The 25,637-nt window shown below is 35.7% G+C and overlaps 1 protein-coding gene across 1 annotated transcript in view; it reads right to left on the bottom strand.

Moving 5' to 3' along the window:
* sbf1 (SET binding factor 1) overlaps positions 1–25,637 on the bottom strand; it is a 57,723-nt gene that overhangs the window by 6,176 nt on the left and 25,910 nt on the right. The window contains 30 exon segments of the mRNA XM_051890061.1: positions 570–755; positions 839–940; positions 1,060–1,242; positions 1,453–1,625; positions 1,972–2,046; positions 2,317–2,412; positions 2,564–2,701; positions 3,494–3,690; positions 3,796–4,003; positions 4,097–4,233; positions 4,993–5,168; positions 6,373–6,503; positions 6,741–6,933; positions 9,452–9,525; positions 9,650–9,822; positions 10,389–10,651; positions 11,240–11,371; positions 11,373–11,402; positions 11,702–11,770; positions 11,992–12,141; positions 13,413–13,525; positions 13,661–13,865; positions 15,418–15,516; positions 15,634–15,762; positions 15,855–15,968; positions 16,162–16,239; positions 19,211–19,324; positions 20,672–20,780; positions 22,106–22,238; positions 22,437–22,542. Coding sequence (XP_051746021.1) covers positions 570–755; positions 839–940; positions 1,060–1,242; positions 1,453–1,625; positions 1,972–2,046; positions 2,317–2,412; positions 2,564–2,701; positions 3,494–3,690; positions 3,796–4,003; positions 4,097–4,233; positions 4,993–5,168; positions 6,373–6,503; positions 6,741–6,933; positions 9,452–9,525; positions 9,650–9,822; positions 10,389–10,651; positions 11,240–11,371; positions 11,373–11,402; positions 11,702–11,770; positions 11,992–12,141; positions 13,413–13,525; positions 13,661–13,865; positions 15,418–15,516; positions 15,634–15,762; positions 15,855–15,968; positions 16,162–16,239; positions 19,211–19,324; positions 20,672–20,780; positions 22,106–22,238; positions 22,437–22,542 — 4,086 coding nt within the window.

Consider the following 25,637-nt stretch of genomic DNA (forward strand, 5'->3'; position numbering starts at 1 on the left):
AGTTATAGTACGGTATCTCATCTTTGAATGTGTGGCTGGTTTAGAGTGACAAAGCAGGAAGTTGGGACATGTATGTGTATATCAGCATGTATTAACAAGCTCCCTTTCTATACCTGATGCATTTCTTGTACCTGCTCATATCATCACCAAACAGATAAGGTTCCTTCCTTTTCCCTTTCCTTTGGACAGCACTTTCAAAGATTATGGTGATTACTTTTTATCAGCACCCAACAAAACAGTCACTTGACCATGCACATGTAATTTTTACAGTGAACAAGATAAGACCTTTCCAGAAATAGATTTTAACAGCTTCGATGAAAAACTGAATAAATATAACTAATGCATGTAAACAAGTGACACATCCTGCATAAAGAAAATGGGGAAACATTAACAAAAAAAAAAAAAATCTTAAAATACTGGCATACATTGCAAACAATTACTGATAGTGATCCTAATTTCTTGACCAGCAAAATTTTGGGAAGTCTGAGATTATTATCAGCCTCCTTGCTCTCTAGCTACTGGTGTCGGCCACTAGAAAACCTGTATCGAACAGCCACCAGAACACATACCTGGTGCACACAGTCGAGGAACTGAAGGAAGATAGGTGTGAATCCGCTGCTCTGGCTGGTTAGCGTCTGGGCTCCACGGTGGCTGAATCGATGGCCAAACGACAACCACTCTTTCTCCACGAGCAGCCTGAAGCCATCAATCGTTCGGTAGTATGGATCCGACAGCAGCTGCACCAAGGACACCACCTACATCCAACGCAGTATTAATACACACATGGCCCAAAACCGATAGCAGACACAGCTCATGCATGTTTAAGTGTGTGTCCTACCTGTGTTGTGACATCCCAGCCATCTTCCAAACTAACCATGACAGAGGAACCAGTGTCCAGCAGCTCCACAACAAGAACGGACACCTGTAGAACCCTATGAAGCTATGGGACACAAACACAACAAACATCAATAACATCAAAAATTGCAGCAATTACTGACTAATACGCTGGATTTTAAAACGTAAATTAAAGCAATTAAAATTAGAAAAGGTGTAAGGTACCAGATTCATCCACTCCGACTCCTCCAGGCAACGGTGAAAAGTCATGTTTTGATCATTTGGGTTGGATGAGGTGGAAGGCACACAGGCTTTCATCAGCTTCTTGAAACTGTTCTTCACCTGCCGTACATCGAAGACCTCGATCGGCACCACCTCCCACTGTTGGAAGGAGTCCTGCTTTCCACCCTGAACAAGACACCACAAGGCTCGGAGTTTAACTTGTGCACCCACAATACAATACTGCAATTAATAGGTTTAATTAAATCTAGAATATACGGAATCTTTATTGTAGGAAACTATTTGCAGCTCTTGAAGATCAACTAATATTGTTTTCTTAAGTTACTTTATATATAGAGTCATATTCCTATGAAAGTTTATATATTTTAAGCCAGTAACCTTGAGCTGGGACTTGTCTCCAATGATGTAGAGATACGCTCTCTGTTGGCGAAGGAAATAGGTCTCAGTTGGGCCTCCATTAGCCTGGGGAGACTCTTTCCCAGCCAGCCTGTTCCCCACATCAGGGTTATACGTACTGAGCCGCCCACTTCCACGAATACTGCCCCATTTCCCTGAGAAACACAAAGAGGACCAATGGAGATCATTTACTGCTGGAGAATGGTCAATTAATTCTGCTATGTGGAATCGTTTGTGTGTTTATTTGGGTATTGGTGCAGAGAATCTGGGATTTCTACAAACACATTATAGACAATGACAATCTGGTGGATCACATGCAAAGAGATGCTCATCACATCCGCACAAACAATACAAATCAAACAGACATGGTGGTCAACGATTAGTTAGCACAGATAAAAGAGGATGACAACACTACATGGAAACTTAGTGCTCAAACTTGCTGGCGTCATTGTCGAGAAATCTGATTGGTTAGATTTGAGAGCAGGGGCGGGCCTACTGTACCTCTAGGCGAGTTGCGGGCCTTGACTGAAACTCTAGGCTGGGAGAGGGAGATGACCCTTGCCCTCTGACCCAGCGCTAAGGTCAGATGACATAAAAATGCCCATTACTATCAGCAAACAAATATGGGCAGCTATTTTAGCCCAATTAATTAACATTAGCAATAAGCCAATACAACAATATAATTTAACCAATATAACCAAAGCCAATACAAAAATGCACACAATGACTTCCTGTCATGTAGGATTGAATGTCAAAATATATTTGAATATAAATGGTTGGGAACAGAGGAATGAATGGCGGGGTTAAGTCGTGAGGATCTTAAAATGTCTCAGACACACTTCTCACCTCCTCGACTGAAGGTTCCTGGCACGTCCTCTTTAGTCCCCATGACTTGTTTCATTAAAGCTCCAATTTTAGGTTGCCTCAGCTTGTCTGATGAGTCTGAATATTACACACATAACACATTAGGGTGTGAATATCACAAGTGAATTGTTAAGGTGCATCTAATTGTCTGACATGGATTTTGAGGATTAGAATTGGTAGGGTAGAGTAAGGTTAGGGTTAAATGTTAGGGTCAGGGTCACAGTCTGACCTGAGGTGCTCATGTGTGAGGAGGTGAAGCTGCTGAGTGTGTTCCTCCCGCTGGCTTCACTGTACGAGGGCATGGAGCTGATGATGGCCTGCAAATACTTCTCCTGCTCCAGGCTGGTGGAGTCGGCCTGGGACGGGCCTGAAACCAAACACAACTTAGTTATATTCCATCAATATATTCTGGTTGGTCTCTTCCTGTGCTCATCTGCTTCATGTAAATGTGGCTTGGTGGTTAGAGAGCTGGGCTTAAATAGTAGAGCTCAGAAGAGCATGGTGCTAGCATGCCAAAGGTCATGGGTTCGATTTCCAGGGAATGCATGAACTGATAAAAGTGCATCTTGAATGTATAAAAGTGACTTCCAAAATAATAAATAGCCTATATAATGTAATATACTTATGTATGCATGTAATATACCAGTGTTGTTATAATTAATTACAATCAAAACGTTAATTAAAATAAAGCTAAAATAAAATCTAAGATTAGTTGAAAGACTTGGGGAAAAAAAAGAAAAGAAAAGAAATGCTGCCTTGAAATAAGGCTGAAGTACCAAAATTATTAAATCTGAAATTGAAATATAAATTAAAGCTAAATAGAAATATTAAAAAACTAATAAAAATGACAAAAGCACATAAAATTACTGAAACTAAAATTAAAATCAAAACTGAAGATATAAAAAAAGCATTCAAAATATTAATAAATACTATAATAGTATATAAAAAAATTGTAAAATAACACTTAAAAATATAAATATATTATATTTTAATTAATATTTATATAATACAATATATTACAAAAAATTAAATATTTAAAAAATCTATAAATAATGTAATAAAATAAAATATATAGCATAAAATAGCAAAATATATAATAAAAACAATTACTAGATAAGATAATAGCTACTTAAATATCTAAAAATTGCTAAACTCTAACCTGCAGTGGGTGCATTGGGTGATTTAAAGAAGCCCACGACGCCTTTAGCATGCAGGCCGGCCGAGCGCAGCAGCACAGCTTTGGTGCGGGAGTTCCTCCAGCACACCACAGGAAAACGGTTCTGCCGGTAGCAGCGGCAGATGCGCTGGATGGTGGAATCAGGGATGCTCTGAGGCACGATCAGTAACCCTGGGTAACTGAAACACATGGACAGACAGGCAATTAGATTTAGGCACAATTACTACGCAAATACAGTGGTTAACAGTGTTTGAAATTTTGTTTCTGAGAAATCTGGGACTCACCTTCGGCAGACCGTGTACATCCGGTTGACGGTGGAGATCCGGAAGGGTTCGTTTTTAGAGCGTGTCAGGCTGTTGCTGAGCGTTCCCAGTCCCAGGCGCTGATAGTCACGACAGCAGGCCCGCTCGACCACATTACTCATGGTCTGGCGGTCTGACGAACGGATGGTGGAGGAGAGCGTGAGCGAACTCTGGTCCGGCTCTTCAGATACTGTTCAATCAAAGAAATTGCATTATATTGCACAATCACGTGTTGGTGATCAAAATGTAAAGGTATGAGTGTATGTTTTTGTGTTCATCTTACCAGAGATCTCATCCTCATCAATCTCTGACTGCAAACTGCTGCGGTTTTCCCAAGTCGGTGGGGAATACTTCTTCCGTGTTACATGTTGACGTCCAATGGTCCTCTTTGCGGTCTTAACCAGGTTTTTAGACAGCGTTCTAGAAGAAACAGCAGCTCAAACATTTTAACCACTTGAAAAATCATACTTATGTTAATATTCAGGAATTATATTATATTATATTATATATATATATATATATATATATATATAATATTATATATATATATATATATATATATATATATATATATATATATATATATATACACACACACACACACACAAACAGTTAAATACACCTTGAATATTCATATTTTAAGGCCAAATATAAAAATAATAAAACCAATATAAAATAATATTTTATAATATACATTTTCACATAGCCCACTGTAAATCATGTTTGCATGTAAACATCAAGCACTTTCCAAGCCTAGAGGGAAGACTCATCATTTAAATACATAACATGTCTGAGCTGTTGTCATGGTGTATTTTTCTAAAACACTAAAAGCTGCTTTTAAAAGAGTTTGAAGATAATTGGTCCTGCCTTCAAGGGCAGCGAAGAACAGAACTGCTTCTGAGTTTGCCATGACACCCATTTGCTGCTAATGCAGGATCTAAATGCAAAAGCTTTCGAATTTTCCACTGCTGAATAATTCACGGCTTGTGCAGCATCGCCACATGCTATTTCTTTTCCTCTCGCTCTCACTAGTTTTTAACCAGTGCCACTGGGACACATGACCCAAACAGGAAGAGGTTGGATTGAGAAAGCTTTTATGCAAGAGAAAGATGTGCTGAGAGCTGTGTTGTTTAAAGGAGAAGATCCTTCCATCCTACACTAACATCCATTAGTTCTTACCTTAGCGACTGGTTCTTGTCCTTGGTCTTGTGCTCCACCACCAGTTTTGCAGACTGACCCACAGTGAAGGCAAACGTGCCCTGGACGTGCTGTGGGTATCTAAGCTTATGCATGTGCTTCCTGAACACCTCAGCAAGATCTGACGCCACCTCCTCATCAAAGGCGATCTTCATAAGCTACAAAAGAAGAAAGATTAAAATAAAGGCTTGATCAAGTCGCATGACACTAAATCACAAATAAATAAATAAATAAAAATATTTGCAAGCAATTTTTTGCACCAAAACCCTTCGCACCAAGTCTGATACAGGTTTTTGTCATTATCTAAATGGTCAGTTGAGTTTTTTGTGGCATCTAAACAATTCCAAAGACTTTAGATATACAAAGATGGTGCACTCTAGGGCTGCACGATTAATCACAATTAACATGAAATCACGCTTAAACCTATTTGGCTTATTGCGATTATGAAATCTAGGGCTGCACTAGGGCTGCACGATTAATCGAAATTAAACTGCATGCAATTTGGCAAAGGTTGCAATTATTTTTTATGCGCAGCTTCTCAGTGAAGCATGGCTCTGTGATCAATAGTAAATGCTGCTCCATCTGAAAGCACTGCAAGTTTGAGGTGCTTATAATATGCATTTGAAAAAGCAACACGTTTTTTTGTAGTATTCTATACAGTGAAAAAGGCTATGTCAATTAGCACTGAAGTATAAATATACTTTATTATCTTGAAAATACCCAAGGCGGCTTGAAGAACTCATATAAACCATATATTGTCGTAGTTGTGTGTTTATTAGTCATGTTTAATCTATCAAAGCGTTCCAATCTTCTGTTTATTCAGCTACAGCAATAGTATGACGCACATAGGGATTTCCTGGAATGACGTGTTATCTTACTTCTGCGGTGCATATTTGGAGTTTCTGCGCGAAAGCACCCTCTGGCTTTCAGAAGGAGCAGCATTTACCACTGATCACAGAGCCGTGCTTCACTGAGAAGCTGCGCATAAAATAATCTCAACCTTTGCCAAATTGCATGCGGTTTAATTTCAATTAATCGTGCAGCCCTAGTGCACTCATATTACTATGAATGGGAGAAACTGCAACATGCAATATGGTGGAATAAGGCCTGCCTTCTAAATAAAGCGGCTAAAGAGCTTTGGAGAATTTGATCTTCCTCATTCAAAGAGATAGGAGCTGTACTTGCATGACTGACATAGCTGCCCGAGAGGAGTTTTTAAACATGGCAGCCGAGTGAAATGAGTTGCCTTAAAGGGACTCCGACAATACTAAATATACATTAAAATAAAATTTTTTGTGCACTTACATAACTTCATGTACTGTGAGTGATGGAGCAAAAGGAAAGGCAGGTGATGCTCAATACCTGAAAGGTGCAGGAACGCAGCTGGAGACCATCCTGTATGAACTGATCCATGGGAAGATTAAGATTAGATATCCGCTTCTCTTTTGTGAGGGAGGCGATAGGGAAGGAGCGGGTGACCACTTGCTCTCCAACTGCACAATACAAACACGTATGACAACATTTATTGCACCTCCAAAAAGGCTTTTTGTGTTGATTTCCATTTTCAAATTTCACAGAGTGAACACAATGAGTCATGTTAGTGTCCTACATCTCTTAAACAGAGAAAATTACTTGAGACAAGGACGACATTTCTATAATTCATGACCAACAGACTTCCTGCTCTCAACTAATCATGCAAAATCAATCCCTCTTGACCAATAGGAGCATACCGAGAGGGTCGGTGGGTGTGCCCTTGAAGATGAGCCGGTAGGTAGTGAGAAAGATGGCTCCTTCGGCAGGCAGCAGGGGCGGACCACCCATCGAGCCAGTGGCTTCCTCTCGGCCGTCTGCTATGAGGTGCACCCGCATGCCGTCCATCACAAACTCCTCACCGGGCAGTAGAGTCGGTCTCAAAAGCTTGGGCTGGAAACAGAAGAAAATAAAGAGGAAATAGAAAGAAAGGAGAAGTAAATTAAAAGAAAGAAATTGAGGAAAGCAAAAAATGAAAGTAATGACTGTCAGCATATATTATGTTCAAGTTGTTCAAATGTAAAATTAATACCACACTTCACATCAAGCATGCAGAATGCTTCAACATATCATGAACTGGAGGAAACAGATCATTCAAATCACAAAGGTGCATTTCCTCTCAGTTGGTTTGACATTTCTGTGGGTTAATGGTCTTGCATGTTAAAACACTTTCAGTCTAATGAGGACGTGTCAGTCCAAATTCAAGAGAAAGTTTCTGGTCAATATGAAACTGCATTCATAAGGTGACTTCTTTTCAAGTAAAACAGGATATTCCATCAAGTGGGACTGATTCTATTCATGGGAACTGGTTAGATCATGAGGGCGTTACATATCAAAAAAGAGCATCTCAACAGATCCCAAAGGTAACACTTCTTTTATCATTATATACCATTACTGCAAATTACATTTTTATCTGAAATCATATAATTTTTTATTAAATTACTTAATTTTTGAATTGACTGCAGTACCTAAAACAACAACAAAGCAATTCTAGTTGTAATATTTTGATGAAAGATTACAAAAGACATTTTTTTTTCTTCTGAATAATGTGCACTAGGGATGTGCCCGAAGCGAATACTATGTTCAGAAAGGAAATGACGCATTCTACGGAGGGACATGGTGATGGGGAAAAAAAAGAGATGGGAGGAAAAAATATGTGTCAATATATGTCGGTACTGACCGCACATTTTACAATATAAGATATTTGTCAATGATGTTCAGGATCTGTTGTGCACCAAATCCTCCGACATTGTCCTGTCAGTCATCTGTCCTCACCTTCATCATGTGATAAGTGAAATCATTTAGTACTGTAAAGTAACCGACTACCGCAGCAAGCCTAACCATGTCCCTTTAGGCACTCTGTAGAATGCGTTTTTCATTTTACGTGCCTTTACATGCCTAGGAAAACCCCTAATGTACACTGATGAATCATGCACAATACGACAACTGACGTGCATTACAAAGTAAATAGGGTCCATTTTGATTTCACGTTGGCTTAAAGCATGGGATACTTGAATGAGTCTATTTAGAATTCAGATTGTAAAACATTCTGTAAAACAACGTTTTCATTCCCACAGTTCTATTAACAAAATTTCATAAGTCCAGAAATGCCAGAAGCAACATTTTCATCAGGGAAAAGTAGCCTGTGTTTATTTAATCGATGCTAGCATTTTTCTCTTTTTTTTTTTCCAAATAAACAAATGCATTATGGGGCAAAAAACAGTGGGCTCTTTAACCCAGAATACTCTCCAGGAGCTTATGCAAGAGCAAGTTTCATCACATTTGACACTGTAATTCTGAATGATTTACAGATCTCATGACCATCTACTGTCTTTCAAAGGAACGTGTCCTCGATCTTAAGCCCATCTGTCTAGAGCTGTACATTAGTTGGAGTCCATTCGAACTCTCTCAGTTGAGTTCTTAGGAAAGTGTTCAATGCTAGCGTCCCGTGACAGCACTGGTTGCTAGGCAATGAGTGATGAAAGATGCATGACTGGCTTCTTAAGCACAGAGTACTTTTCTTCAGAACTCAGTAGAGTAAAAATAGTTAAAAAAAGTTAAAAAAAACAAAAAAAACAAAAAAACAAATAAGATAAGAAAAAGGTCTTTACCACACTTCACTGCGCAGTTCTGCCATTGTGATGAAAGATGGGAATATGACTCAATTTATTCTGTTCCACACCCATTTGACTGACTTTCTTCCATGGAACAAAAGTAAAATAAAATAAAATAAAATAGTAGCAGGTGTTCTTTTAAAATAAAATAAAATAAAATAAAATAAAATAAAATAAAAAAGCAGATGTTCTTTTAAAATAAAATAAAACACAACAAAACAAAACAAAACAAAAAACAAAAAAATAAAATAAAATAAAATAAAATAAAATAAAATAAAATAAAATAAAATAAAATAAAATAAAATAAAATAAAATAAAATAAAGGCAAACAGGTTTGGAACAACATAAGTGAGTAAATGAAGATAATTTTCGTTTATGGCCAAACTATCCCTTTAAGACTGCTTTGAAATTAGATAAAAGGGGAAGTAGATTGTGCAATACAGTGGAAATGTCTAAATTTGTCTCAAAACAAATGAAATGAACCATAAAGGTTTTGTTAGGGCATTCTGCTAGGACGTTATGGTAATTTTGCACCAGGTTCTGCGATAAAATCAAACCTATGAGTTAAAAGAAAGCATGGCAGAACATTAGACTAAAGTGTGCTCAGAACAGCAGGCCAATAAGACCAGCATGCATCACTCAGGCCACGGTCAGTGAGGCAGTGCCGTCACGCAAACGTACCTGCCGTGGCACTCTGACTCAAGGGTGGTGGGGTTGAAGTGGTATGTGGGTGGATCTGCCTGGTTTTCTACACTGCATTTCCTGCCCAGCGGAACATAAAACAATGAGTTGGTTACCTTTTGGATAGGCGGCAGTCGTTTGCTCTCCCTGTGAACAGCGTCCAATGTCTCGATATGCATCTGAACAATGTCTAAAAGAGAAACACAATGGAATATTAACATTTTAAAGAATTGCAATTAAAAGAAAAACTTTTTAAAATTTAGCACTGTTCAGACCCGTTCTGATGGCTGCATTGTCCGTGAAAGTCCCTTTACCTGGTATCATTGCGTGAAGGGCCTTCAGGTGTTCGTTGGTCACGCCGCTCTCGTTGCACACTTTGTCAACAAAACGGTTGATGAACCGAATGACCGAGTTTGCAACATCCGAGCTTTCGGCATCCTCAAAGCCGCTCTCTGTGTCGTAGCTTTCTGCCATGCTGCCAGCAATACTGGACAAACGAAAAAAACAACGTTAGTGGACTAATATATTTTATTTTTCTTTATTTTACTTTACTTTTTTGTTTTGTTATTCTTTGTTATTCTTTTTTGTTATTTTAATGTAATTTAATGTAATGTACTTTTAATTTAATGTAATGCCCAGACACAGTAGCACACACCTTTTAGTGATGTAGCTGTTAGTGGTCTACAATTTTTAATTTAATTGAATTTTATTTTTTGTAATTTTTAATTTTATTTTATCTTAAAAATGTGTTATTGTGCCTAGACACAACAGCATTTATTGTAATTTTTATTTGTTAATTTATTTTATTTTTTTATATTATAATATTTTTTATTTTATTTTATTAATTTGTTAATTTTTTATTGTAATTTTTATTATTTTATTATTATTATTATTTTTCCCCTATTTTTTTTGTATTTTTGTAAATTTTATTTTATTGAAATCTTTTATTTATTATTTTATTACTTTTTTTTCTATTTTTTATTTTTGTAAAAAATATTATTTTATTTTTTATTTTCAAACCATCTTATTATGCCCAGATGCAGAAGCACACACCTGTTAGTAACGTAGCTGTTGCTGACGCTCTCCACATCTCCCAGGCCGGTGTTGCGGAGTAGGCGGTTTTTGCTGGTGTCGAGCGGCAGCAGCAGGTAGCTCATGCGGTTGGCGTAGTGAATGGCCTGACTGAACACCGTGCTCTCCTCCTTCTGAACGCGCTCCTGTTGCTGTTCTTTACTCAACGTGGGCCATAGACGGCTCTGTTCTGACGCCAACTCCAGGGCGCTCACCGGCTTCTGACCCCCTGTGCCCTCCACCTCCTAAAAGACACAGAGGTCAAAGGTCAAATACAAGAGGCAACAGTTAAAGAAAATACACCTTATATACATCCATTTTTAAACATACATTACCATTCTAATGTTTGGGGTACCATTCTAAGATGTTTTGATGTTTTTGAAAGAAGGCTGCATTTATTTGATCAAAAGTACAGTAAAAATTAATATTGTATAATCTATTACTACAACTTGAACTTAAATTTGAACTGTTTTCTATTTTAAAACATTAAAATGTTATTTATTCCTGTTATACAAAGCTACATTTTCAGCAGCATCATTATTCCAGTCTTCAGTATCTTATAACTCCGATACATTTTTTCTGGATTTTTTTGATGAATAGAAAGTTCAAAAGCGTTTATTTGAAATATAATTATTTTGTAACAATTTTAAATGTCTTTACTGTCACTTCTGATCAATTTAATGCGCCCATGCTGAATTAAAAAAAAATTAAATAAAATCTTACTGAGCCCAGAATGTCCAGTTTTATTCAAATTAAATGCAACACTTTAAAATAACTTTTATAACTCAAAAATATTATTCAAATTCTTTAAAATAAAATAAAAAATTAATTACAGTGGTGGATGCGTCTCCCTCCTCGCCGTTCTCCAGGTACAGGGTCCGGATATGTTTCTGAACATCACTGTAAAACATGGCTTCCCAGAACTGCATATTTGTCCACACCATGTGCTCCTGAACGCAGCTGTAAGGCGAACTGAGTGATGCCTCCCCCTAATTTCTGTAACGCACACAAAAACGGCAAACTCACATGCTTAAGTCAGAGAAAATCGACCATTTATCCAGTACCTTTTACAGAACAGTCATGCATTTATCACTCATTATTAAACTTCTCAAATCGGCCGAATATGTCCAGTTGGCTAGTCATTATCACAAAATAAGTTCACTGTACATTATCCCACTTATTATATGGCTACTTACCACAAAAGTAATTGCATGTGAAATACTATAGTTTCTAGGTATCTACCAATTTTTACGATAACCATGTATATTTTACTTAAAAGTCCTCCATTCACTAACCCGACAGAATGCGGTGACCAATGGCAGCAGGGCAGCAGCAATACCATGTTCATCCATATGTGAGCAGTCCTGAAGACAAAAATAGAAGCGCAATTGGTATGCAGACATCAAAACATTTGAATAACACAATTTATGGAGGCAAACAATGATAAAAGCTGATCAACAACAATCATAAACTAAACAAAACATCATATTTTCCACTTCCTTATTGCACCACAACAATCCGAGAAACATCCTGTATCTGATTTCTTGAAAATCCACTCTCTTTAGAGCACATTCCTGTGATTTACCTGCAGGGTGCAGTTCATCATTCGGATGATGTAGTCAAACTGTTGGTCATCCAGAACGGCCCTGTTCTGCAGCACGTGCAGGTTGAGCTCCTGGGTCAGACAAACGCGTGCCGCCCGACCTTTCAGCGCCCGCAACACTGCCGGCATCAACTGCAGACACACACAAACAAGTTAACACACACATATCCACAAAAAATGATTTATTTGAGATCATAAAAGCTTCAGCTGAAACAGACACCATAAATCTGGCTCATGTTCAAAGTGCCCTTATTATGCTTTTTCAGATATTACCTTTCATGTAATGTGTAATATAAGCTGTTTGTAAACGTAAAAGGTCTGCAAAGATCAAAGTGCACGATAAATGGAGTTATTGTGTACCAAAAGAAAGAACTGATTTTGAACTTCTCGTTCCAGGAGTAGTCAGTAATTCCAGTCTTACTTCCTACATGAACCTACATAGGTTTTTAACAAATTTGCATAATGCCAGCCTGTGGTCTTCAATGGCTGCCCGTACTTTAATCACCCTCAAACGCTGTAGTTACAGCTGCGGACTGACGAGTTTGATTCGTGTTGTCAACATGTTGAGAAGACGCTGTTTTCTGTGCTGCAAAAGCAAATCCACTTTGAGCACACTTCCAAAAGATGAGGACTCGCACTGATACGGTGAAACCGACGCCATCGTTACTGTTCATTTCACTGTGTATCAAGTGCGGAGGAGCTGAAATTCAGATATGATACACTCAAAAAAAATGTGAAAACTTTCACTGTTGTTAGTTTCACCCTTGTTCACATTACTCATGTAACTACATCAACGTAATTTAACTGAGTTGTTTGTAGAGCTAATAGTTCATTAATAAGGTAAATTAAGTCAATAACTGTGTTCACCTTACGTAATAAACTTTTATAATTTTAACATAACATTATTAAGTAAACTGCACATATAAATATTATGCAACAGTGACAAATTCAAATGATTTGTATCTACTCAAAGAAATTTTGTCAGCTTTACTTGAATTTATTTTGTTCATACAATTAAATTGTTATTTGTACAAATTACTCAATATAGTTGCATGGAACCCACTTGACACTGCTTTTTTAAGTAAATCCAACAATTCATTTTTCTGAGTGTAATGGGAGTTTCCTTTCCAACACATGCTGTAAGCACTAGACCAATCACAACTGACTGGGCCGTCTGACCAATCAGATCAGAGTAAAAGGAGAAACAGGAAACCGCTTCAGACACTGTGAGAAAAGAGGTGATGCTGTAATGTATATTATAAGAAAATAAAAGTGTTTTTGGACCTTGGATGCATGTGAACCTATTGTAGAAGACATCCAAAACAAAATTAGGAACCTTTAAAAGAGCATTATAGGGGCACTTTAACAGAAAAACCTGACAAATATTTATAAGAGGTTCTTACCTTCTTGGCTTCCAGCATCTTGTTGTCAAAAATATACGTGATGCAGTTCCTGACCACCTCTAACCTCCTGGCGCTGTTTGCCATAACATTCCCGTTCCTGTCCACTATGTCACCTAGAAGCCAGAGAAATAAAAACATTTTATTAAGATTAGCACGACATATCAATTAGTGTGACAAGTTTTAGTTGATCTGAATCTTAAAATGAAGCACTGGAGGTGATGTTTGCTACATCAGATTTGCAATCTCACCCAGTGGAGGTCCGGATGGAACCATGCCCTTCAGTTCGGCCTTGACCACAGGCGGGGCGGTTTTGAGTTTTGCTGTAGCGTGGTCTATAAAGAGCTGCACGGAGACCTCGTCCAGGTGGGGGAAAGAGGTCTGTGGTAGCCGGTGATGCACAGCTTCAGCTGTCCTCTGAACTCGGTGCATGGTCACCGCTGGGTATGGGTTTTCCTACCAGAAAAACGGTGTTTAGAGAGTAAGAAATAGCGATGCACCGATATTATAAGCCAATTCTCATGTATTATAATACTATATTTAATATTTTAACATATGTATTTATATTTAATGTCAATATCAAAATACTATACTAAATTTAAAACAATACAATTTTAAATCGATCATTGTAAATGTTGCAAATGAATGTATGCATTACAACATTGTAATGTACTTATGGAAAATGAATTTTCATTTTGAGACTAACATTCTGCATGACAAACTTTCTTCTGCAGAACACACAAGAAGATATTTTGAAGAATGTTGGTTTTGGTTCCCATTCCTATTGTATTTTTTGTTCATAAAATGGAATACACTGGGAACCAAAACTGTTTGTTTACGATCAATCTTCAATCATTCTTCTTCTTTTATATTCTTCTTCTTTTATTTTCTTCTTCTTTCACAGAAAAAAGAAAGTCATACAGGTTATGACAATGCCATCCTAAAATGAAAATGAAGCCATCATTTACTCACCCTGGTGTTTTTCTAATGCAGTATGTAATTTTTTCTTTTTCAGACCACAAAATGAGAATTAAAAAAAAAAAAAAATGTTCCACTCGCGCTCGTTCATATAATGGCAATGAATAGCGAGCAGCATCAAGCTTTTAAAAAAAGATGCAAAAGTATCACAGAATAATCCCATGCAACGTGTCATATGTCCTACCTGTCCTGGGGGTATATTCTCGCCCAGAAAAAGCAGTCAAGTTGTGAGAAATCAAGATTAATAAAAATGCGACATGAAATATAACGCCTATAAATGCCAAAAAAATACCCGTGTTGATGACAGCTGTAACTTCTTGTTACGACGAACACAACGGATATATTCACCTTAGAGAAGAAAGTACTTAGATTGTATTTCATGTCGCACTTTGCTTAATCTTGATTTTTCACAACTTGTGTGCTTTTTTCTGGGCGAAACAGAGTGAACTGAGGTGCCATTAAAGTCTCACAAACATTCACGTTGTGTAGCCGTACACAGAAGACCAATGGCCATGATCAGGTTTTGTTATATAATACATTACATTTCAGTTAGTTTTTTTCCAAACCCTATTGTATACCCCCAGAACACATAGGATATATGACGTGTTGCTTGGGATCATTCTCTGATACTTTTGTGTCTTTACTTAAAAGCTTCATACTGGTAGCTATTAACTGCCTTTATATGGACAAGCGCAAGCGGGACTTTTTTTAAATCTCCTTTTGTGGTCCAAAAACACCAGGGTGAGTAAATAATGACTTAATTTTCATTTTAGGGTTCACCATCCCTTTAAGTGAGAGAAAATACAAATTTTTTTTTCATTAATATTTGCTGATAACTTATTGTACTGATATATTGCACAGCCCTAACTGCAAATATTCTTTATTTATGTAAAAAATAAAAGGTTGTGAGTAAAACAACAGTAAAAGAACCAAAAAAAAAAAAAAAACAGGTCTCAATTTTGACCTGGAAAGGTTTAACTTTTAATGTTGAGAAATGTGACATGGTGCACAGCAGATTAATTAAACATACATTTTTGAAAAGTTGCTCCGCCAGCTCCTTAATATGTTTCATCACTTTATGAGGATTTCCTGCCTCCTGTCGAATGCGCTCCACCTGATTGGCTATGAGCTACAGTGAAAGGAAAAGACGGAGAAAGATCAGAGAGCTTGAAATAGGCAAAGAGAAGACATCCTTCTCAATTGCCTTTTGGATGTCAGCTATATCCATCTTACACCCATAACTTACATCATCAAACAGGTCTGTGGCTCGGTACGGAGGTCCCCGCTCAGACACAAACCCAGCGAAGGCCATTCCGTCCAGCACCTTCATCAGGAAGTCATCCTCAGCTAGTGATCTCTGCCCCAAAAATGCAGCCTGAAGAAAAAACAACAAGCTTTATAGGTCTGTTCATGCTTCTTTATTATCATTTTTTCTGTGTGAAATTGAATTTTGGGGCTCTTCAGTACCTTATGGAAGCGTATGACGGGTTCAGGGTGGATGCGAATTATATGCAAACACCATCGATAGCCCTGAAAGAGCTGCGCGAACAGCCACAGGAAGACAGCACGGATCTCTTTATCCTACAACACACATAAAACAATGGCGCTCTCGTAAAACAGTCACTTCCTGCCATGTCACAACCATCATAACAGTTTTAACATCAATTAAAAAACCTTTGTATTTCTAGATGTGATGTCAAATGCTGATGATTACACAAGGAAGGAGGAAAAACGTATTTATAGATTAAACAGAAATTTTACAAAGAAAAAGTACCTGAATCTTAGGTGTGGATGGTTGAATGGAAGGTGGAGGAAAAGCGTGATCAGCCACTTCAAGCTCTGGATCAAGAATCTTTATCACACAAAACATACATATATATTAAGATTACAGTACAATCCCTCTATTTGATTGCCCACTACATACACCTAGTCACTCTGATAAGAAGCGACAATGACGTTGACAAATTTTCTTTTCGAGGAAAATAATCTAGTTAAACAATACAAACAATGACGGATGTAAATATTTGCTCTGACAACGATTCTCTAAATGATTCAACACATGAAATTATGTTTGGTCATAATTCGCAAAATAAGACTATTTTGTTGCGATTCATAATTATTTAAAAAAAAAAATATGCTGAAGGCACAAAGGTTAATGTTTCATTATAGTAGTTAATGTTTTAAATGAGCTTAAATATATTTCATTTTAATTGTAATTTTATTACATGCTTTTGTTATTAGTAGTATTTTTTAAATATTTCTATTTAGCTTTTTTTTTTTAGATTTTTAATAAATTAATATTTTAATTTATTTTTTCAATTGAATAAATTACTATTTTAATTTATTTTAATTGAATTTATTTTATTTTAATTTTTTTCTTTTCATTTTTTTTTAGTTTTTTTTTAGCTATTTTAGTACTTCAACTTAAACTAATTTCAATTAGTTGCTAAAGTTTTTTTAAAAGTTTTTTAAGTTTAAGTTTTTCATCTCATATTTATATTTTATTCTATTTCAGCTTTATTTTAATGAAAAACAATTTAACAGTTTAACTTTTTTTTTAGTTAACAATAACAACACTGTCTAGATGGCTTTTCATAATTTTGATCTGTTTGTAAACGTAATTTATTACAGCATAAAATTGTTATTATAGTTAATTATTTCATTCTGCAATGAATGCACTGAATTTTCATTGGTGCATCACACATTTTTAAACCCCGACTAACAATGCCACCATTTTAAGCGTCTAATCATAAATCTGTTTAATGTCAGCAGCAACAGCTTAAAACACAATGTTCATTGTGTCCGTAACATGACAAAGCAATAAATCACATATCTTCCTTGAGTTCTTGCCCAGCCACAACAGCAATGTTATTCCGTCAGTTGTTTGGTGTTACATTTTTGTCGTACTACTGTGCAGCCCACAGTAAGATCTAACTGGCCTATTCCATATAGTTCTATTTAAACATTAAATCACTTTGTGCAGTAACTCACTTTCAGTGATGATGACTAAAAAATTAGGTGCAAATATCTTTTTTACTGTGATTCAATATACAATTCCCACTAAAAGTATCCATATCTGGCTCATCTGTGCACACAAGCGCTCCTGTAATTACAGAAAGCTGCCGTCCAAAGCTGGAGCTAATAACAAAACTCACTTAGCTAATAGAAAAGGTACAGGATTAGGCACAGGACACAAACCAAAGACGGTAGTTACCTACACAACTATCAGAAGCATCTTCAAGAAAAGTGAGAATCAGGAAAAAGAAAACAAAGAAACCCTGCATTTCCAGGCAATTAAATGGATGAAATGGGTTTATTACTAAGGCATAGCGATCTCTTTTTTCTCAGCCATGATTATCATCTATTTCCCTAAGGGGATGCGGTTATGTGAGCCCTGCTCGCTCAAACACACATACGCAACCTCTGCCACTTCTGCTGGGATGGTCTGTCTGCCTTGGCGCCACAGACGCACATTTCAGAGAGACAGCAGGAAAAACACACACACACACGCGAATAGAGGGACTCTGGGCTCGTTTCCAGGGGGGCAAAATGTGAATGCCACACACAAGGACCTTTCTGTGCCAATGTTTGATGCAATCTAAAACAACACAGACAGACAACCGAACACTTTTAGGTATGAGCACAGAACGGAAAAACTTATTCATTGTCACTTTCCTGAAAAGAAAAATAACTTCCTTTTTAGAAAAGATCCAGGTATGCATCTGACTCATACATCATACTGTAAATTTAAAATGACATTTCCTAATTGTTAATAATAAACCAGAGATTAAATGTGATATTTCTGCTTGTGTTTCTTCATTTGTCCTTTGATAGAGCCTGTATAAAAAGTGTTTTGAGTAATAAATTAGTACCATACCAGTTATCAGCCGAAATGTGAGTTAAATTTATTGGTGTCAGTAAATAAAAAATATATACATATACATACACATATTATATATATATATATATATATGTATATATATATATATATATATAATATGTGTATGTAATATGTGTATGTATATGTATATTTTTTTTATTTACTATAAAATATATACATATATATATTGGATGCACAATGCAATCTGTAACATCAGTTATTAGTCAATATTAGAAATGTTTTAATTTAGCATAATCAGTACATTACAAAAAATAAAATTTAATAAATAAATAACAATAAAAATAAAAATTCTGATAATGGCCAATAACTGATATGGTATGTATGAGTATTTTTTTTTATGCATTTTTTTTCTCTGTACTGATGTTTTTTTTTTTTCTGTATCAGAACATTTTAAAAAACTATATAAATTATACAATTTAATAAAATTTTTGTAAAAGGACAATGTGTAAACTGAGATCTCAAGGGTAAAAATACCTTTAAATATTATTACTTTTGATTGAGAAATTAGTAATGAAATGTTTTATGGATCCACCACATGTATTTGCACTTTTTTTCCTGTAAACTACAATAATATAATATATTGCCCAATAACTGCAACTACTTTAAACCACTATAAAGCTGCCTGTAAAAATCACAATCAGCTCCATCAACTTTCTCAAAATACATCGTTACTTAATCAAGGAAGTACGCATGGTTGAGTAATGTGTGCCGAGAACCATTTAATTACCTCACAATGAAGATAAATATTTATTTCATGTGCTTTTATAGGTCCAGTCCATTAAACCTGCAGCACTTCCTCAATCTGTACTATGATTTGTTAAATTATCTTTAAAAACTTGATGTCACCATGACATTGTCATCAGTGATTACACAACACTGAGACTGGCATACATCCACCTAATGGGTAAAACGGGTTGATTACCATGGAGATGGCCGTCTGTGTGTGATGAAGAAGTGGCTCAGGCAGCAGGGATATGTGGACACACTCCGGAATGGTCACCGTGCCTCCGTCCAGGTCTGCAATGATTACGTCGAGCTGTGAATATAACACACGCATGGGTAAATATGGACCCACATTGAACTACATTGTTCTATATGGGCAGATGCATAGCATCAACTCATATTTCAAAAACAGTGAGCTGAAAAACTCTTTTAAACAAGTCTAAACTGGTTAAACGATGCACATCAGACCCGATTCAAGCTTTTCTGACCGGACAAAAAGTTACTGAATGAGACCCAATGTCCTTTGCAAATGTCTTTTATTTAAAATTCTGACATGTAGGAACGTTCAGGTCCAAACAAAGTGACCTCAGGTCAAGTATCATTCCCCAGTATTAAGTATCATATCATCTCTCATTTGAACTTGATTACACACAGGTCACCGCATGTCCAGAGATGTCCAACATTCCCTTGTAAACTGAGCTAGAGTGGCTTAAATGTTTAGAGAAAAACAGTGTAAAAATAAAAAAATAAAAATTAAATATATAAATACATATGTTATTTAAATAAAAATTAGATTACAATAAATAAATGATTACAATAAAATTGATTAAAAAAAATTTTAAAATAAGAAAAGTAAATAAATACGCATCTAGTACAGTTCTATAATGAGTAGGAAAAATGTAATTAACTTAAAATAAAATAATACTTATTTATAATATTTTTTCACAATATAATTTGGGTCTTTATACAAGAAACTAAATAGACGCCTTTAAAAATGTTAGGATGGGGGCCTCTCGCATGAGGATGATCATTTTTTGGGGGTCCATGGCATCTAAAAAAAAAAAAACGAAAAACCACTGAAGTAAGCTAACCGAGATAATCACAGTCAAGCAGGTTTAACTGTTGGAGTAAACCTATTGTTACAGCACTTGGCAGTACAAAAACAAGCAGGTGATATATATATATATATATATATATATATATATATATATATATGTTATTATATGTTATATGTTATTATATGGCTTTTGAAACAAATTCATGATAATTCAGTGTTTATGTTAAATAAACTGTTGGGTAATGACCGCCCAAAACAATGGGTTACAGATTTGATGCAAAAACCAGAACAATTGTAACCGAACATAATCAGACACAATAGCAAAATGAATATGCTTATTGTTAATAAGGGCCAAAAACTAGTTGAGATGCACCAAGATAAACCAAATCAGGTGTATGAGGGTACATGTATTCCTGCATCTAATCCCATGTTGTGCATTGCATGGAACGCTGTATCATCTTACACGTGATTTTGTGTGTTACACAGCACCATGTGTCAGATATCTGATCAAACCTTATCTAAAAAGATGTGTGTTGCATTACATTCTCAGGCTCACGGCACAGAGAATGAAAGAGGGGAGAAAAAAAAAAAAACACATCTCACCAGCTCCTGGGTCTCCGAGCGGAAGTGTGAGTTGACTCCGATGATGAAGGGCGTCGGCGTGCTGAGCACCTCCAGCAGCTTTCCCGGTAAGATGGGAACATATGTAAAACTGGAGAGAGTGGGAAGTGGGAAGTCATGGAAGAGGTTGAGATGAAGATAAGATTAGGAGGAACAGAACTCATTTTAAATAAATAAATAAAGGGGCAAAAATAAGTCGTCTTGTTTTTATTATTCTTTTTTTTTTTTTTTACTTTTTTTATGCTTTATTTTTTTCTAAAACGTTTTTATATTCTGTTATATATTTTGAAGATTTTGATCTGCATTTTATGCATGAAAGGTACTATGCAAATCAAATATATTTTTTATGCTATTTTGAGTTGGCATTTTGTATTTTTATGAATTTTAAAACTAGATTAATATTAGATTAACCTAATTAATCTATTATTAAAACAGATTCATTATTAGCAATAATAATAATAAAAATAACAATAGTTATAACAGCAATGACAAATAAATAAACAAATCAATAAATAAACAAATAGTCAATTGTTGTTATATTATTAAAAATAAACCAGAAATTTTAATAATTAAATTATGATAGGGAAAATGGATGGGGATGGTCAGAATTTTACATTATTATTATTATTATTATTAAAATAGTAGTAGAAATAAATAAATAAATAAATAAATAATGATAACAATAGTAATAACAGCAATGATAAATAAAAATAAATAATAATAATAATAATAATAATAACTATTATTATTATTATTATTATTATTATTATTATGTATATTAAACTGTAATCTTATATTATCAAAAATCAATAAAATGTATTATTTTTTGTGCTATTATTAGTTTGTATTTTTTTAATGAATTTTAGATTATTATTGATAATAGTAGTAGTAATAATAATAATAATAAATAAATAATGATAACAATAGTAATAACAGCAATGATTATGTATATTAAATTGTCATCTTATTATATTATCAACTTTTCAACTTCTATTTAAAATTACATTTATCCAAAGCTAAAAACTATGACATGGGGAAAAACAGATGGGGACATTCAGAATTTGGAAATAGAGCAAATCAATAAAATGTATTATTATCTTGTGCTATTATTAGTTTGTTACTTTTATGAATTTCAAAATTAGATTATTATTGATAATAAAAGCAGTAATAATAATAAATAACAATGATAACAATAGTAATAACAGCAATGATAATTAAAATAAATAAATAAATATTAAATAAATTATTATTATATATTAAATCATCAATTTTTATTATATTATCAAAAATCAAACAGAAATTTCACCTTTTATTTAAATTAAATTTATTCAAAACTGGGGGGAAAATGGATGGGGATGTTTAGAATTTTGTACATAAACCAATCAAATTCGCTGCCAACATATAGTCCCTCTTTACCTGTATTTGAGCGGGAACATGATGGCCAGCAGAGCTCTGCAGGCGTCCGTTAGACGCTGGTAACTGCTGGAGAGGAACAGGATCTTGTGCTCCGTCAGGGCAGCACAAAACAGACAGAGAACATTTACAATTCCTGCAGAGACAGAGAGAGAGAGAGAGAGAGAGAGAGGTCAGCTTAGCCTAAAAATATCAGTCCAACTTCATCTATTACTTATTTAACAACACAAGGTGGAGATTACACCGTCCACATCTGACACTTGACACCAACTGTTGCTGTTTTAATGAAGCTGATTTGCTGTTTAGCACCTAAGCCTGCTGCTGATTGGCTTACCGAGCTGTCTGAAAAGCTGGGCCACGCTGCAGCCGCTCACAGGCAGGGAGTCGCTTATGGGCGTCTGGATAACCTGCCTGTCGCCCGCACCAAGCGTTATGGTCCTCTGTAGAAACCGAAAGAAAAAGCGAGAAAACAAGAATAAAGATAAGGGGAAAAGAGATCGGGAGATAATAAAAGAAAAAATGAGAGTGAGCTCGTCTTTAAAAGAAAAGCACCACCATCTAATACTTCCACCACGGCATTATGGGAAAGATTAATATGTGTGCGGCAGGCTGGTCGTAGAGTGAGCTAAAGACAGGAGGTTATTTAGAAGAAAAAGAAATCGAAGCCATTCACCATTTATAAACCAGCACCAAAAAGAAAACAACATCTATGTCCTGTTATGAATAAGTCACATTTACATTAAGAGCTTTTTTTGTGAATGTTACAAATGAAAAAGTTGGAAAGGTTCAGGGAGAGGATGAAAATTTGCTGTTGAACACCAGAAAGAATTTTTGAAATCTTAAAATCAGAAATTTAATTTTTAGGAGTATAAGGTGAATAATACAATGTTTTGCATTATAAATTATAAGGTAAGGTCATACAAAAAAAAAAAGTTGACAATGACAAACATCTCCTCTTCAAACATTAGCTGGAAATAATAAGACAGTAAGGCAATCAGCCAAAGGAAATCACATTATGCAGTTATAATTAGTCTATATCACCCACACAACCCAACACATACTGCTGTTATGTCCATTTTAGGACTTGTATATCTGATTTTCAGTTTCAGAGAATCAGTTAATTAAGGCAGAAGTGAGGTCAGTAAGAGTCAAGAAACCAGTCCTTTTAGAGTAAATGTCACATCAGGACAGGAAGTAAAGTGGCGGCTGTAAAATGAGAGCCCAGTGGGGGTGCGGGATGGGGGGTGATGTCATCACTTCAAACAGCCACAGCACACAAGCGTTTAACAGCCTCGCATTAGAGCACGTGCACGTTATACACCCTCATAAAATGCTTGCTGTAATGAAACCTCATGACAGGACAAATCCACAGTGATAACGTATGGACCTGCATAGAAGCGTAATTTGCAATCATGCACTCATGGCGATTATTTGCAATAATCGCATTCATTGTGCACTTGAAAGTCCCATCCAAATATGGATGGGAATTTTAAGTGAATATAGAAATGCCATGCAATGCACATTTTTTTATCCTTTTTTTTTTTTTTAAAGTGTGTCAGTAAATCAAACTGAATTGTAATTGTTTATACATACTGAAAATGTAAAGATTAAAATAGGAGGGAAAAATGCAAAAATGTCTAAAACATCTCTAAATTCATTCTATTTAATGTGCTGCTGCTGAGATAGATAGATAGAACAAATTTATAGTGTCTAAAACAATGGTTAGTCACATATTTGATTAATTTTGACCATAATTTCTGTGATGTAATTGGTTCCCCTGATGTTGAGCGTGTATTTTAATTGGTGCGGCAAAAAACAAGGGGAAAGCAGGATTGACAGTGAGAGAAAGAGCTGAACGAAATCAAACGGGGCGTACCGAGCTCTCCTCTCTGTCGTCCTGGCCCGGCTAGATTAGCACCACAAAGCAACAAAAAACACAAACCGTTAGACACACCAAAATTGAGAGGCATTACAATTAAAAAAAAAAAAAAAAAAAAAAGAGCGAACAAAAAGCAAACAAGGAAATACATGACACAAAATGCAAAACACAAGACTGTGATGATAAAACAGCTGTGAGGGCAAGGGTCACAGGAATATGAAAATACAGCTGCTGTAAAATCAGGTAAAACCCTTACTGAAACAGAAAGTGAGGCCTGGGTAACTCTGACTTGTGTAACAGATTAGATATTACATTGATGACTTCTGAAATGGCCGTATCGGTATGGATTATCTTGCAATTGGGAAAACAGACAGACATGCTTTACCTGGCATTGCAGCCCTGGGTCAGGGACAGTAAAACATGCCCTCCAGGAAGTCCAAAATAATGGATTCTCAGCACTACTCCAGAAAAACTGCTTCCTTACACACACAGATTTCTGACCAAGTTACACCTGACTCACCAAGTCCACTGGCTTCCCAACACACAGATACTTGCCAAACACCTTGTCTCTATCACAAAGACATTCATTAAATCCAGGGCAGGCATGTTTCATATTTTACAGATTGTGTTTTAGTACTCTGTCAGGCTATCTGCATGTTTAAGGGAAAGAAATTTAAGACTTTTTAACGTAATTGTAAACCTAAACATTTTAAGACCAACTTCGCAACAAAAAAAATCAAATATTTAATTAAAATGTAAATATTAAAAGGGGCTGTATGTTAGAATTTTTTTATGTATTAATGGCTTTTTATTGCCAACGCGTGAACAGCTTGTAATGAAACGAGACCTTCCCCGACTTCCTAGGCTGTCTATGAAAGCCTGTTGACTGATTTTTATGTGAAGGACTCTAGCCGCTTTTGCCAGGAAAATCAAAAGGATGCATAAGTTAACGCATGCTTCTGAGAGCCTCTCTTCTGTTCTATGACACATGAAATGAATGCTTATTATAATGTTCAGGATAATGCCGAAAGAACTGATTTTAACTTTTCTCTATGTACAGATATGACAAGACACGCACAGACGAGTGACATACTGTATGTACGCAATATTACAATACATCGATTATCAATTTGCGATACAATTATTCTGGATCGATTTAGATATTTTCCGAATGTATCGCGAATCGATTCACACCACTTAAACCTAAAATAATCATTCATAAAGTTCGAAAAGGTTGAAGCAAATTACAAGGGCGTTTGCAGTGGGCTGTGTTTACGTTAATCTCGCATTATAAAAGCATTCTGTATATTTAACCACTTACATGACTCAGCCGAACGCACAAGCGCTTTCCAGCACTCTTCTTCCTGAGCATTTGAGTGTGTGGTTAAAAACTAGCCTAGAGAGCCATCTGCTGTTAAAAACTAAGCTCAGAATCGATCCACAATCATTGAATCGTGAATTGAAAATCGATGTATTGTCCCAGCCCTACGCAATATCCCACAAAAACCATCTAAAATATAAACAGTTATAACGGGCTTACCATAATAAGTCAAGGTAAGACAAAAACACGTTTTGGAAAAAGGATTGATGGTGTTTTTGAACAAACAAACAAACAAAAAAAAAAAAAGGTTATATAGTGCACCTTTAATTTCAACA

Source organism: Ctenopharyngodon idella, chromosome 4 (assembly GCF_019924925.1).
Source record: "Ctenopharyngodon idella isolate HZGC_01 chromosome 4, HZGC01, whole genome shotgun sequence".
NCBI lineage: Eukaryota > Metazoa > Chordata > Actinopteri > Cypriniformes > Xenocyprididae > Ctenopharyngodon > Ctenopharyngodon idella.